General features: G+C 48.8%; 1 protein-coding gene across 2 annotated transcripts in view; it reads right to left on the bottom strand.

Moving 5' to 3' along the window:
* DOK1 (docking protein 1) overlaps positions 1 to 12,150 on the bottom strand; it is a 48,621-nt gene extending 36,471 nt beyond the window's left edge. Inside the window, exon 1 of one of the 2 annotated variants that reach the window (XM_068273615.1) lies at positions 12,008 to 12,150. In XM_068273615.1, coding sequence (XP_068129716.1) covers positions 12,008 to 12,073 — 66 coding nt within the window. In that variant the 5' untranslated portion in view covers positions 12,074 to 12,150. The remainder of the gene's footprint in view (positions 1 to 12,007) is intronic. The other variant, XM_068273611.1, reaches the window with a different exon arrangement.
* Between the last annotated feature and the right edge of the window lie 4,509 nt (positions 12,151 to 16,659).

Genomic DNA, 16,659 nt, shown 5'->3' with positions numbered 1-16,659 from the left:
TCCACTGCTCTGCCCCTCCACTGCTCTGCCCCTCCACTGCTCTGCCCCTCCACTGCTCTGTCCCTCCACTGTTCTGCCCCTCCACAGCTTTGCCCCTCCACTGCTCTGCCCCTCCACAGCTCTGCCCCTCCACTGTTCTGCCCCTCCACTACTCTGCCCCTCCACACTCTGCCCCTCCATTACTCTGCCACTCCACTGCTCTGCCCCTCCACAGCTCTGCCCCTCCACAGCTCTGCCCCTCCACAGCTCTGCCCCTCCACAACTCTGCCCCTCCACAACTCTGCCCCTCCACTGCTCTGCCCCTCCTCTGCTCTGCCCCTCCTCTGCTCCTCCTCTGCTCTGCCCCTCCACAGCTCTGCCCCTCCACAGCTCTGCCCCTCCACAGCTCTGCCCCTCCACTGCTCTGCCCCTCCACTGCTCTGCCCCTCCACTGCTCTGCCCATCCACTGCTCTGCCCCTCCTCTGCTCTGCCCCTCCTCTGCTCTGCCCCTCCACAGCTCTGCCCCTCCACAGCTCTGCCCCTCCACAGCTCTGGCCCTTCATTGCTCTGCACCTCCACAACTCTGCCCCTCCACTGCTCTGCCCCTCCACAGCTCTGCCCCTCCACAGCTCTGCCCCTCCTTTACTCTGCCCCTCCACACTCTGCCCCTCCATTACTCTGCCCCTCCACTGCTCTTCCCCTCCACAGCTCTGGCCCTTCATTGCTCTGCCCCTCCACAACTCTGCCCCTCCACTGCTCTGCCCCTCCACAGCTCTGCCCCTCCACAGCTCTGCCCATCCACTGCTATGCCCCTCCACAGCTCTGCCCCTCCATAGCTCTGCTCATCCACAGCTCTGCCCCTCCACTGCTCTGCCCCTCCACAGCCCTGCCCCTCCACAGCCCTGCCGCTGCTCTGACCCTCCGCTGCTCTGCCCCTCCGCTGCTCTGACCCTCCGCTGCTCTGACCCTCCACTGCTCTGCCCCTCCACTGCTCTGCCCCTCCACTGCTCTGCCCCTCCACTACTCTGCCCCTCCACAGCTCTGCCCCTCCACAGCTCTGCCCCCCCACTGCTCTGCCCCTCCACTGCTCTGCCCCTCCACTGCTCTGCCCATCCACTGCTCTGCCCATCCACTGCTCTGCCCCTCCACAGCTCTGCCCCTCCACAGCTCTGCTCATCCACTGCTCTGCCCCTCCACTGCTCTGCCCAACCACTGCTCTGCCCCTCCACTTCTCTGCCCCTCCACTGCTCTGCCCCTCCACTGCTCTGCCCCATCCACTGCTCTGCCCCTCCACTGCTCTGCCCCATCCACTGCTCTGCCCCTCCACAGCTCTGCCCCTCCACAGCTCTGCCCCTCCACAGCTCTGCCCCTCCACAGCTCTGCCCCTCCGCTGCTCTGACCCTCCGCTGCTCTGACCCTCCACAGCTCTGACCCTCCACAGCTCTGACCCTCCACAGCTCTGACCCTCCACAGCTCTGCCCCTCCACAGCTCTGCCCCTCCACAGCTCTGACCCTCCACTGCTCTGCCCCTCCACTGCTCTGCCCCTCCACTGCTCTGCCCCTCCACTGCTCTGCCCCTCCACTGCTCTGCCCCTCCACAGCTCTGCCCCTCCACAGCTCTGCCCCTCCACTGCTCTGCCCCTCCACTGCTCTGTCCCTCCACTGCTCTGTCCCTCCACTGTTCTGCCCCTCCACAGCTTTGCCCCTCCACTGCTCTGCCCCTCCACAGCTCTGCCCCTCCACTGCTCTGCCCCTCCACTGCTCTGACCCTCCACTGCTCTGACCCTCCACTGCTCTGCCCCTCCACAGCTCTGCCCCTCCACTGCTCTGCCCCTCCATAACTCTGCCCCTCCACTGCTCTGACCCTCCACAGCTCTGGCCCTCCACTGCTCTGGCCCTCCACAGCTCTGCCCCTCCACTGCTCTGCCCCTCCATAACTCTGCCCCTCCACTGCTCTGACCCTCCCCAGCTCTGACCCTCCACAGCTCTTCCCCTCCACAGCTCTGCCCCTCCACAGCTCTGCCCCTCCACAGCTCTGCCCATTCACTGCTATGCCCCTCCACAGCTCTGCCCCTCCATAGCTCTGCTCATCCACAGCTCTGCCCCTCCACAGCCCTGCCCCTCCACAGCCCTGCCGCTGCAGCTCTGCCCCTCCGCTGCTCTGCCCCTCCGCTGCTCTGCCCCTCCGCTGCTCTGACCCTCCGCTGCTCTGACCCTCCGCTGCTCTGACCCTCCGCTGCTCTGCCCCTCCACTGCTCTGCCCCTCCACTGCTCTGCCCCTCCACTGCTCTGCCCTTCCATAACTCTGCCCTTCCATAACTCTGCCCCTCCATAACTCTGCCCCTCCATAACTCTGCCCCTCCATAACTCTGCCCCTCCACTGCTCTGACCCTCCACAGCTCTGACCCTCCACAGCTCTGACCCTCCACAGCTCTGCCCCTCCACAGCTCTGCCCCTCCACAGCTCTGCCCCTCCACTGCTCTGCCCCTCCATAACTCTGCCCCTCCATAACTCTGCCCCTCCATAACTCTGCCCCTCCACTGCTCTGACCCTCCACAGCTCTGACCCTCCACAGCTCTGCCCCCTCCACTGCTCTGCCCCTCCACAGCTCTGCCCCTCCACAGCTCTGCCCCTCCACAGCTCTGCCCCTCCACACTCTGCCCCTCCATTACTCTGCCCCTCCACTGCTCTGCCCCTCCACAGCTCTGGCCCTTCATTGCTCTGCCCCTCCACAACTCTGCCCCTCCACTGCTCTGCCCCTCCACAGCTCTGCCCCTCCACAGCTCTGCAGCTCCTTTACTCTGCCCCTCCACACTCTGCCACTCCATTACTCTGCCACTCCACTGCTCTGCCCCTCCACAGCTCTGCCCCTCCACAGCTCTGCCCCTCCACAGCTCTGCCCCTCCACAACTCTGCCCCTCCACAACTCTGCCCCTCCACAGCTCTGCCCCTCCACAGCTCTGCCCCTCCACTGCTCTGCCCCTCCACTGCTCTGCCCCTCCACTGCTCTGCCCCTCCACAGCTCTGCCCCTCCACAACTCTGCCCCTCCACAACTCTGCCCCTCCTCTGCTCTGCCCCTCCTCTGCTCTGCCCCTCCTCTGCTCTGCCCCTCCACTGCTCTGCCCCTCCACTGCTCTGCCCATCCACTGCTCTGCCCATCCACTGCTCTGCCCATCCACTGCTCTGCCCCTCCACTGCTCTGCCCCTCCACTGCTCTGCCCCTCCACTGCTCTGCCCCTCCTCTGCTCTGCCCCTCCACTGCTCTGCCCCTCCACTGCTCTGCCCCTCCACTGCTCTGCCCCTCCACAGCTCTGCCCCTCCACAGCTCTGCCCCTCCACAGCTCTGCCCCTCCACAGCTCTGCCCCTCCACTGCTCTGACCCTCCACAGCTCAGCCCCTCCACTGCTCTGACCCTCCTCTGCTCTGCCCCTCCACTGCTCTGACCCACTATACTCTGCCCCTCCACTGCTCTGCCCCTCCTCTGCTCTGCCCCTCCACTACTCTGCCCCTCCACTACTCTGCCCCTCCACTACTCTGCCCCTCCACTACTCTGCCCCTCCACTACTCTGCCCCTCCACTACTCTGCCCCTCCACAGCTCTGCCCCTCCACAGCTCTGGCCCTCCACTGCTCTGGCCCTCCACTGCTCTGGCCCTCCACTGCTCTGGCCCTCCACTGCTCTGGCCCTCCACTGCTCTGCCCCTCCACTGCTCTGACCCTCCACTGCTCTGACCCTCCACTGCTCTGACCCTCCACTGCTCTGCCCCTCCACTACTCTGCCCCTCCACTGCTCTGACTCTCCACTGCTCTGCCCCTCCACTGCTGAGGTATGTTTATACTAGAATGCTTTGTCTATTGGTTCATTGTGTTCAATATGGCATACTGATGAGAATTATTTGCATACATTATTAACATAATTTTGAGGTTATGCATACATTAATTCACATATCGTTATCAGATCTTATACAGGTTGGGTCACTCCTCTTAGTCATACAACAAAACTATGTGAATAGTCCGGAGTGCAAACCCTTTCTGACAGAAAACTTCCAAATATAAACAAGCTATATACCTGTTACAATGTAGCACACTGTACAACACTGACACCGAATACCCTACAATGTAACACAAGCTATAACACTGACACAATGTAACACACTGTACAACACTTACACCGAATACCCTACAATGTAACACAAGCTATAACACTGACACAATGTAACACACTGTACAACACTGACTCCGAATACCCTACAATGTAACACAAGCTATAACACTGACACAATGTAACACACTGTACAACACTGACACTGAATACCCTACAATATAACACAAGCTATAACACTGACACAATGTAACACTGTACAACACTGACACTGAATACCCTACAATGTAACACAAGCTATAACACTGACACAATGTAACACACTGTACAACACTTACACCGAATACCCTACAATGTAACACAAGCTATAACACTGACACAATGTAACACACTGTACAACACTGACTCCGAATACCCTACAATGTAACACAAGCTATAACACTGACACAATGTAACACACTGTACAACACTGACACTGAATACCCTACAATATAACACAAGCTATAACACTGACACAATGTAACACTGTACAACACTGACACTGAATACCCTACAATGTAACACAAGCTATAACACTGACACAATGTAACACACTGTACAACACTGACACTTAATACCCTACAATATAACACAAGCTATAACACTGACACAATGTAACACACTGTACAACACTGACACTGAATACCCTACAATATAACACAAGCTATAACACTGACACAATGTAACACACTGTACAACACTGACACTGAATACCCTACAATATAACACAAGCTATAACACTGACACAATGTAACACTGTACAACACTGACACTGAATACCCTACAATATAACACAAGCTATAACACTGACACAATGTAACACACTGTACAACACTGACACTGAATACCCTACAATATAACACAAGCTATAACACTGACACAATGTAACACACTGTACAACACTGACACTGAATACCCTACAATGTAACACAAGCTATAACACTGACACAATGTAACACACTGTACAACACTGACACTGAATACCCTACAATATAACACAATCTATAACACTGACACAATGTAACACTGTACAACACTGACACTGAATACCCTACAATGTAACACAAGCTATAACACTGACACAATGTAACACTGTACAACACTGACACTGAATACCCTACAATATAACACAAGCTATAACACTGACACAATGTAACACACTGTACAACACTGACACTGAATACCCTACAATATAACACAAGCTATAACACTGACACAATGTAACACACTGTACAACACTGACACTGAATACCCTACAATGTAACACAAGCTATAACACTGACACAATGTAACACTGTACAACACTGACACTGAATACCCTACAATGTAACACAAGCTATAACTCTGACACAATGTAACACTGTACAACACTGACACTGAATACCCTACAATGTAACACAAGCTATAACACTGACACAATGTAGCACACTGTACAACACTGACACTGAATACCCTACAATATAACACAAGCTATAACACTGACACAATGTAACACACTGTACAACACTGACACTGAATACCCTACAATATAACACAAGCTATAACACTGACACAATGTAACACACTGTACAACACTGACACTGAATACCCTACAATATAACACAAGCTATAACACTGACACAATGTAACACTGTACAACACTGACACTGAATACCCTACAATGTAACACAAGCTATAACACTGACACAATGTAGCACACTGTACAACACTGACACTGAATACCCTACAATGTAACACAAGCTATAACACTGACACAATGTAGCACACTGTACAACACTGACACTGAATACCCTACAATGTAACACAAGCTATAACACTGACACAATGTAGCACACTGTACAACACTGACACTGAATACCCTACAATATAACACAAGCTATAACACTGACACAATGTAGCACACTGTACAACACTGACACTGAATACCCTACAATGTAACACAAGCTATAACACTGACACAATGTAGCACACTGTACAACACTGACACTGAATACCCTACAATATAACACAAGCTATAACACTGACACAATGTAACACTGTACAACACTGACACTGAATACCCTACAATATAACACAAGCACTGACACAATGTAACACACTGTACCACTCTGACACCGAATATCCTACAATGTAACACAAGCTATAACACTGACACAATGTAACACACTGTACAACACTGACACAATATAAGACTGTACAGCACTAACACAATATAATACATTTAACAACACTGACACAATATAACACACTCAACATCACTGACACAATGTAACACATCCAACAATAGTGGCATAGTATAACACACTGTACCACACTGACACAAAATAACACAATGATCCACGCTGACACAATATAACACACAGTACCACACTGACACAATATAACACACTGTACCACACTGACAATATAACACTGTACAACACTGACGCAATATAACACACTGTACCACACTGACGCAATATGACACACTGTACCACACTGACGCAATATGACACACTGTACCACACTGACGCAATATAACACACTGTACCACACTGACGCAATATGACACACTGACGCAATATGACACACTGTACCACACTGACACAATATGACACACTGTACCACACTGACACAATATGACACACTGTACCACACTGACACAATATAACACTGTACAACACACACAATGTACACACACAGTATATACACACACACACACACACAGTATACACACACACACAATGTACACACGCACACAGTATATACACACACACACAACACAGATACAATGTATACACGCAATATATACACACACAATGTACACATACACAGTATATACACACACTGTACACACATAGTATGTGCACACACACAATGTATACATACACACACACAGTATATACACACACAGTCTATTCACACATACAATGTACACACACAGTATATACACACACTGTACACACATACAATGTACACACACAGTATATATACACACACAGTATATATACACACACACACACAGTATATACACACACTTTACACACATAAAATGTACATACACACAGTATATATACACACGCAGTATATACACACACTGTACACACATACAATGTACACACACAGTATATATATACACACAGTATATACACACACTGTACACACATACAATGTACATACACACACAGTATATACACATACACAGTATATATACACACACACAGTATATACACACTCTACACACATACAATGTACATACTCACACATTATATATACACACACACACAGTATATACACACACTGTACACACATACAATGTACACACACAGTATATATACACACACACAGTATATGCACACTGTACACACATACAATGTACATACACACACAGTATATATACACACACAGTATATACACACACTGTACACACATACAATGTACACACACAGTATATATACACACACAGTATATACACACACTGTACACACATACAATGTACATACACACACAGTATATACACATACACAGTATATATACACACACAGTATATACACACACACAGTATATACACACACACAGTATATACACACTCTACACACATACAATGTACATACTCACACATTATATATATACACACACACAGTATATACACACACTGTACACACATACAATGTACACACACAGTATATATACACACACACAGTATATACACACACTGTACACACATACACAGTATATACACACACACAGTATATACACACACAGTATATACACACTCTACACACATACAATGTACACACACAGTATATATATACACACACACAGTATATATACACACACAGTATATATACACACACAGTATATATACACACACAGTATATACACACTCTACACACATACAATGTACACACACAGTATATATACACACACACACAGTATATACACACACAGTATATACACACACAGTATATATACACTCTACACACATACAATGTACACACACAGTATATATACACACACACAGTATATACACACACAGTATATACACACTCTACACACATACAATGTACATACTCACACAGTATATATACACACACAGTATATACACACACTGTATACACATACAATGTACACACAGTATATACACACACTGTACACACATACAATGTACATACACACACACAGTATATACACACTCTACACACATACAATGTACATACTCACACAGTATATACACACACACAGTATATATACACACACAGTATATACACACACTGTACACACATACAATGTACACACAGTATATATACACACAGTATATACACACACTGTACACACATACAATGTACATACACACAGTATATACACATACACAGTATATATACACACACAGTATATACACACTCTACACACATACAATGTACATACACACACACAGTATATACACACTCTACACACATACAATGTACATACTCACACAGTATATACACACACACAGTATATATACACACACAGTATATACACACACTGTACACACATACAATGTACACACAGTATATATACACACAGTATATACACACACTGTACACACATACAATGTACATACACACAGTATATACACATACACAGTATATATACACACACAGTATATACACACTCTACACACATACAATGTACATACTCCCACATTATATATACACACACACACAGTATATACACACACTGTACACACATACAATGTACATACTCACACAGTATATATACACACACACAGTATATACACACACAGTATATACACACTTTTCACACATACAATGTACACACACAGTATATATACACACACACAGTATATACACACACTGTACACACATACACAGTATATATACACACACAGTATATACACACACTGTACACACATACACAGTATATATACACACACAGTATATACACACTCTACACACATACAATGTACATACTCACACATTATATATATACACACACACACAGTATATACACACACTGTACACACATACAATGTACACACACAGTATATATACACACACAGTATATACACACACTGTACACACATACAATGTACACACACAGTATATATACACACACAGTATATACACACACTGTACACACATACACAGTATATACACACACACAGTATATATACACACACAGTATATATACACACACAGTATATACACACACACAGTATATACACACACACAGTATATATACACACACAGTATATATACACACACAGTATATACACACACACAGTATATACACACACACAGTATATATACACACACAGTATATACACACACTGTACACACATACAATGTACACACAGTATATATACACACAGTATATACACACACTGTACACACATACAATGTACATACACACAGTATATACACATACACAGTATATATACACACACAGTATATACACACTCTACACACATACAATGTACATACTCCCACATTATATATACACACACACACAGTATATACACACACTGTACACACATACAATGTACATACTCACACAGTATATATACACACACACAGTATATACACACACAGTATATACACACTTTTCACACATACAATGTACACACACAGTATATATACACACACACAGTATATACACACACTGTACACACATACACAGTATATATACACACACAGTATATACACACACTGTACACACATACACAGTATATATACACACACAGTATATACACACTCTACACACATACAATGTACATACTCACACATTATATATATACACACACACACAGTATATACACACACTGTACACACATACAATGTACACACACAGTATATATACACACACAGTATATACACACACTGTACACACATACAATGTACACACACAGTATATATACACACACAGTATATACACACACTGTACACACATACAATGTACATACACACACAGTATATACACATACACAGTATATATACACACACAGTATATACACACACACAGTATATACACACACACAGTATATACACACTCTACACACATACAATGTACATACTCACACATTATATATATACACACACACAGTATATACACACACTGTACACACATACAATGTACACACACAGTATATATACACACACACAGTATATACACACACTGTACACACATACACAGTATATACACACACACAGTATATACACACTCTACACACATACAATGTACACACACAGTATATATATACACACACACAGTATATATACACACACAGTATATACACACACACAGTATATACACACTCTACACACATACAATGTACATACTCACACATTATATATATACACACACACAGTATATACACACACTGTACACACATACAATGTACACACACAGTATATATACACACACACAGTATATGCACACTGTACACACATACAATGTACATACACACACAGTATATATACACACACAGTATATACACACACTGTACACACATACAATGTACATACACAGTATATATACACACACACACAGTATATGCACACTGTACACACATACAATGTACACACAGTATATATACACACAGTATATACACACACTGTACACACATACAATGTACATACACACAGTATATACACATACACAGTATATATACACACACAGTATATACACACTCTACACACATACAATGTACATACTCCCACATTATATATACACACACACACAGTATATACACACACTGTACACACATACAATGTACATACTCACACAGTATATATACACACACACAGTATATACACACACAGTATATACACACTTTTCACACATACAATGTACACACACAGTATATATACACACACACAGTATATACACACACTGTACACACATACACAGTATATATACACACACAGTATATACACACACTGTACACACATACACAGTATATATACACACACAGTATATACACACTCTACACACATACAATGTACATACTCACACATTATATATATACACACACACACAGTATATACACACACTGTACACACATACAATGTACACACACAGTATATATACACACACAGTATATACACACACTGTACACACATACAATGTACACACACAGTATATATACACACACAGTATATACACACACTGTACACACATACAATGTACATACACACACAGTATATACACATACACAGTATATATACACACACAGTATATACACACACACAGTATATACACACACACAGTATATACACACTCTACACACATACAATGTACATACTCACACATTATATATATACACACACACAGTATATACACACACTGTACACACATACAATGTACACACACAGTATATATACACACACACAGTATATACACACACTGTACACACATACACAGTATATACACACACACAGTATATACACACTCTACACACATACAATGTACACACACAGTATATATATACACACACACAGTATATATACACACACAGTATATACACACACACAGTATATACACACTCTACACACATACAATGTACATACTCACACATTATATATATACACACACACAGTATATACACACACTGTACACACATACAATGTACACACACAGTATATATACACACACACAGTATATGCACACTGTACACACATACAATGTACATACACACACAGTATATATACACACACAGTATATACACACACAGTATATACACATACACAGTATATATACACACACAGTATATACACACACAGTATATACACACTTTTCACACATACAATGTACACACACAGTATATATACACACACACAGTATATACACACACAGTATATATACACACACTGTACACACAGGACATGAGAGGGAGTTTCTCACCTTCCCAAACTTGTTCTGCTTGATGTGCAGCTGCCCCTCCTTCACAGGCTTATCTGAGGCCGACATCCTGAGATCCACACTGACCCTAATCCTGTGTCTGCTGCTCCCCAGTCATGCTGCCTGCCTGTGCCCCCCACTGTCCCCCTCACTGTCCCCCTGTGCAAACTTCACCAAACTCCACTCACTTCCTCCTCCTCCACAATTTCTGCTTTTCATTCACTTCCTCCTCTACAGCTTCCTGTATCTGTACAGCCCTCCCTGACCTGCCTGAGCCTGTCACTGTGACACTGACATCACCCTGCCTGTGCTGCTACTACCCTCTATCACCTACTACCCCCTCCGCCTGTATCACCCCTCCCCCTCACCTGTATCTGTACAGCCCTCCCTCCCTGACCTGCCTGTCACTGTGACACTGACATCACCCTGCCTGTGCTGCTACTACCCTCTATCACCTACTACCCCCTCTGCCTGTATCACCCCTCACCTGTATCTGTACAGCCCTCCCTCCCTGACCTGCCTGTCACTGTGACACTGACATCACCCTGCCTGTGCTGCTACTACCCTCTATCACCTACTACCCCCTCCGCCTGTATCACCCCTCACCTGTATCTGTACAGCCCTCCCTCCCTGACCTGCCTGTCACTGTGACACTGACATCACCCTGCCTGTGCTGCTACTACCCTCTATCACCTAACTGTACCCCCTCCGCCTGTATCACCCCTCCCCCCTCACCTGTATCTGTACACCCCTCCCTCCCTGACCTGCCTGTCACTGTGACACTGACATCACCCTGCCTGTGCTGCTACTACCCTCTATCACCTACTACCCCCTCCGCCTGTATCACCCCTCCCCCTCACCTGTATCTGTACAGCCCTCCCTCCCTGACCTGCCTGTCACTGTGACACTGACATCACCCTGCCTGTGCTGCTACTACCCTCTATCACCTACTACCCCCTCCGCCTGTATCACCCCTCCCCCTCACCTGTATCTGTACAGCCCTCCCTCCCTGACCTGCCTGTCACTGTGACACTGACATCACCCTGCCTGTGCTGCTACTACCCTCTATCACCTACTACTCCCTCCGCCTGTATCACCCCTCACCTGTATCTGTACAGCCCTCCCTCCCTGACCTGCCTGTCACTGTGACACTGACATCACCCTGCCTGTGCTGCTACTACCCTCTATCACCTACTACCCCCTCCGCCTGTATCACCCCTCACCTGTATCTGTACAGCCCTCCCTCCCTGACCTGCCTGTCACTGTGACACTGACATCACCCTGCCTGTGCTGCTACTACCCTCTATCACCTAACTGTACCCCCTCCGCCTGTATCACCCCTCCCCCCTCACCTGTATCTGTACACCCCTCCCTCCCTGACCTGCCTGTCACTGTGACACTGACATCACCCTGCCTGTGCTGCTACTACCCTCTATCACCTAACTGTACCCCCTCCGCCTGTATCACCCCTCCCCCCTCACCTGTATCTGTACAGCCCTCCCTGACCTGCCTGAGCCTGTCACTGTGACACTGACATCACCCTGCCTGTGCTGCTACTACCCTCTATCACCTACTACCCCCTCCGCCTGTATCACCCCTCCCCCTCACCTGTATCTGTACAGCCCTCCCTCCCTGACCTGCCTGTCACTGTGACACTGACATCACCCTACCTGTGCTGCTACTACCCTCTATCACCTACTACCCCCTCCGCCTGTATCACCCCTCACCTGTATCTGTACAGCCCTCCCTCCCTGACCTGCCTGTCACTGTGACACTGACATCACCCTGCCTGTGCTGCTACTACCCTCTATCACCTAACTGTACCCCCTCCGCCTGTATCACCCCTCCCCCCTCACCTGTATCTGTACACCCCTCCCTCCCTGACCTGCCTGTCACTGTGACACTGACATCACCCTGCCTGTGCTGCTACTACCCTCTATCACCTAACTGTACCCCCTCCGCCTGTATCACCCCTCCCCCCTCACCTGTATCTGTACAGCCCTCCCTCCCTGACCTGCCTGTCACTGTGACACTGACATCACCCTGCCTGTGCTGCTACTACCCTCTATCACCTACTACCCCCTCCGCCTGTATCACCCCTCCCCCCTCACCTGTATCTGTACAGCCCTCCCTCCCTGACCTGCCTGTCACTGTGACACTGACATCACCCTGCCTGTGCTGCTACTACCCTCTATCACCTACTACCCCCTCCGCCTGTATCACCCCTCCCCCCTCACCTGTATCTGTACAGCCCTCCCTCCCTGACCTGCCTGTCACTGTGACACTGACATCACCCTGCCTGTGCTGCTACTACCCTCTATCACCTACTACCCCCTCCGCCTGTATCACCCCTCCCCCCTCACCTGTATCTGTACAGCCCTCCCTCCCTGACCTGCCTGTCACTGTGACACTGACATCACCCTGCCTGTGCTGCTACTACCCTCTACCACCTAACTGTACCCCCTCCGCCTGTATCACCCCTCCCCCCTCACCTGTATCTGTACACCCCTCCCTCCCTGACCTGCCTGGGCCTGTCACTGTGACACTGACATCACCCTGCCTGTACTGCTACTACCCTCTATCACCTACTACCCCCTCCGCCTGTATCACCCCTCCCCCTCACCTGTATCTGTACAGCCCTCCCTCCCTGACCTGCCTGTCACTGTGACACTGACATCACCCTGCCTGTGCTGCTACTACCCTCTATCACCTACTACCCCCTCCGCCTGTATCACCCCTCCCCCTCACCTGTATCTGTACAGCCCTCCCTCCCTGACCTGCCTGTCACTGTGACACTGACATCACCCTGCCTGTGCTGCTACTACCCTCTATCACCTACTACCCCCTCCGCCTGTATCACCCCTCACCTGTATCTGTACAGCCCTCCCTCCCTGACCTGCCTGTCACTGTGACACTGACATCACCCTGCCTGTGCTGCTACTACGCTCTATCACCTAACTGTACCCCCTCCGCCTGTATCACCCCTCCCCCCTCACCTGTATCTGTACACCCCTCCCTCCCTGACCTGCCTGTCACTGTGACACTGACATCACCCTGCCTGTGCTGCTACTACCCTCTATCACCTAACTGTACCCCCTCCGCCTGTATCACCCCTCCCCCCTCACCTGTATCTGTACACCCCTCCCTCCCTGACCTGCCTGTCACTGTGACACTGACATCACCCTGCCTGTGCTGCTACTACCCTCTATCACCTACTACCCCCTCCGCCTGTATCACCCCTCCCCCCTCACCTGTATCTGTACAGCCCTCCCTCCCTGACCTGCCTGTCACTGTGACACTGACATCACCCTGCCTGTGCTGCTACTACCCTCTATCACCTACTACCCCCTCCGCCTGTATCACCCCTCCCCCCTCACCTGTATCTGTACAGCCCTCCCTCCCTGACCTGCCTGTCACTGTGACACTGACATCACCCTGCCTGTGCTGCTACTACCCTCTATCACCTACTACCCCCTCCGCCTGTATCACCCCTCCCCCCTCACCTGTATCTGTACAGCCCTCCCTCCCTGACCTGCCTGTCACTGTGACACTGACATCACCCTGCCTGTGCTGCTACTACCCTCTATCACCTACTACCCCCTCCGCCTGTATCACCCCTCCCCCCTCACCTGTATCTGTACAGCCCTCCCTCCCTGACCTGCCTGTCACTGTGACACTGACATCACCCTGCCTGTGCTGCTACTACCCTCTACCACCTAACTGTACCCCCTCCGCCTGTATCACCCCTCCCCCCTCACCTGTATCTGTACACCCCTCCCTCCCTGACCTGCCTGGGCCTGTCACTGTGACACTGACATCACCCTGCCTGTACTGCTACTACCCTCTATCACCTACTACCCCCTCCGCCTGTATCACCCCTCCCCCTCACCTGTATCTGTACAGCCCTCCCTCCCTGACCTGCCTGTCACTGTGACACTGACATCACCCTGCCTGTGCTGCTACTACCCTCTATCACCTACTACCCCCTCCGCCTGTATCACCCCTCCCCCTCACCTGTATCTGTACAGCCCTCCCTCCCTGACCTGCCTGTCACTGTGACACTGACATCACCCTGCCTGTGCTGCTACTACCCTCTATCACCTACTACCCCCTCCGCCTGTATCACCCCTCACCTGTATCTGTACAGCCCTCCCTCCCTGACCTGCCTGTCACTGTGACACTGACATCACCCTGCCTGTGCTGCTACTACCCTCTATCACCTAACTGTACCCCCTCCGCCTGTATCACCCCTCCCCCCTCACCTGTATCTGTACACCCCTCCCTCCCTGACCTGCCTGTCACTGTGACACTGACATCACCCTGCCTGTGCTGCTACTACCCTCTATCACCTAACTGTACCCCCTCCGCCTGTATCACCCCACCCCCCTCACCTGTATCTGTACACCCCTCCCTCCCTGACCTGCCTGTCACTGTGACACTGACATCACCCTGCCTGTGCTGCTACTACCCTCTATCACCTACTACCCCCTCCGCCTGTATCACCCCTCCCCCCTCACCTGTATCTGTACAGCCCTCCCTCCCTGACCTGCCTGTCACTGTGACACTGACATCACCCTGCCTGTGCTGCTACTACCCTCTATCACCTACTACCCCCTCCGCCTGTATCACCCCTCCCCCCTCACCTGTATCTGTAC

Source organism: Hyperolius riggenbachi, chromosome 1 (assembly GCF_040937935.1).
Source record: "Hyperolius riggenbachi isolate aHypRig1 chromosome 1, aHypRig1.pri, whole genome shotgun sequence".
Classification (NCBI taxonomy): domain Eukaryota; kingdom Metazoa; phylum Chordata; class Amphibia; order Anura; family Hyperoliidae; genus Hyperolius; species Hyperolius riggenbachi.
The sequence above is the reverse complement of the archived record's forward strand: the minus strand, read 5'-3'. Positions and strand labels throughout refer to the sequence as shown.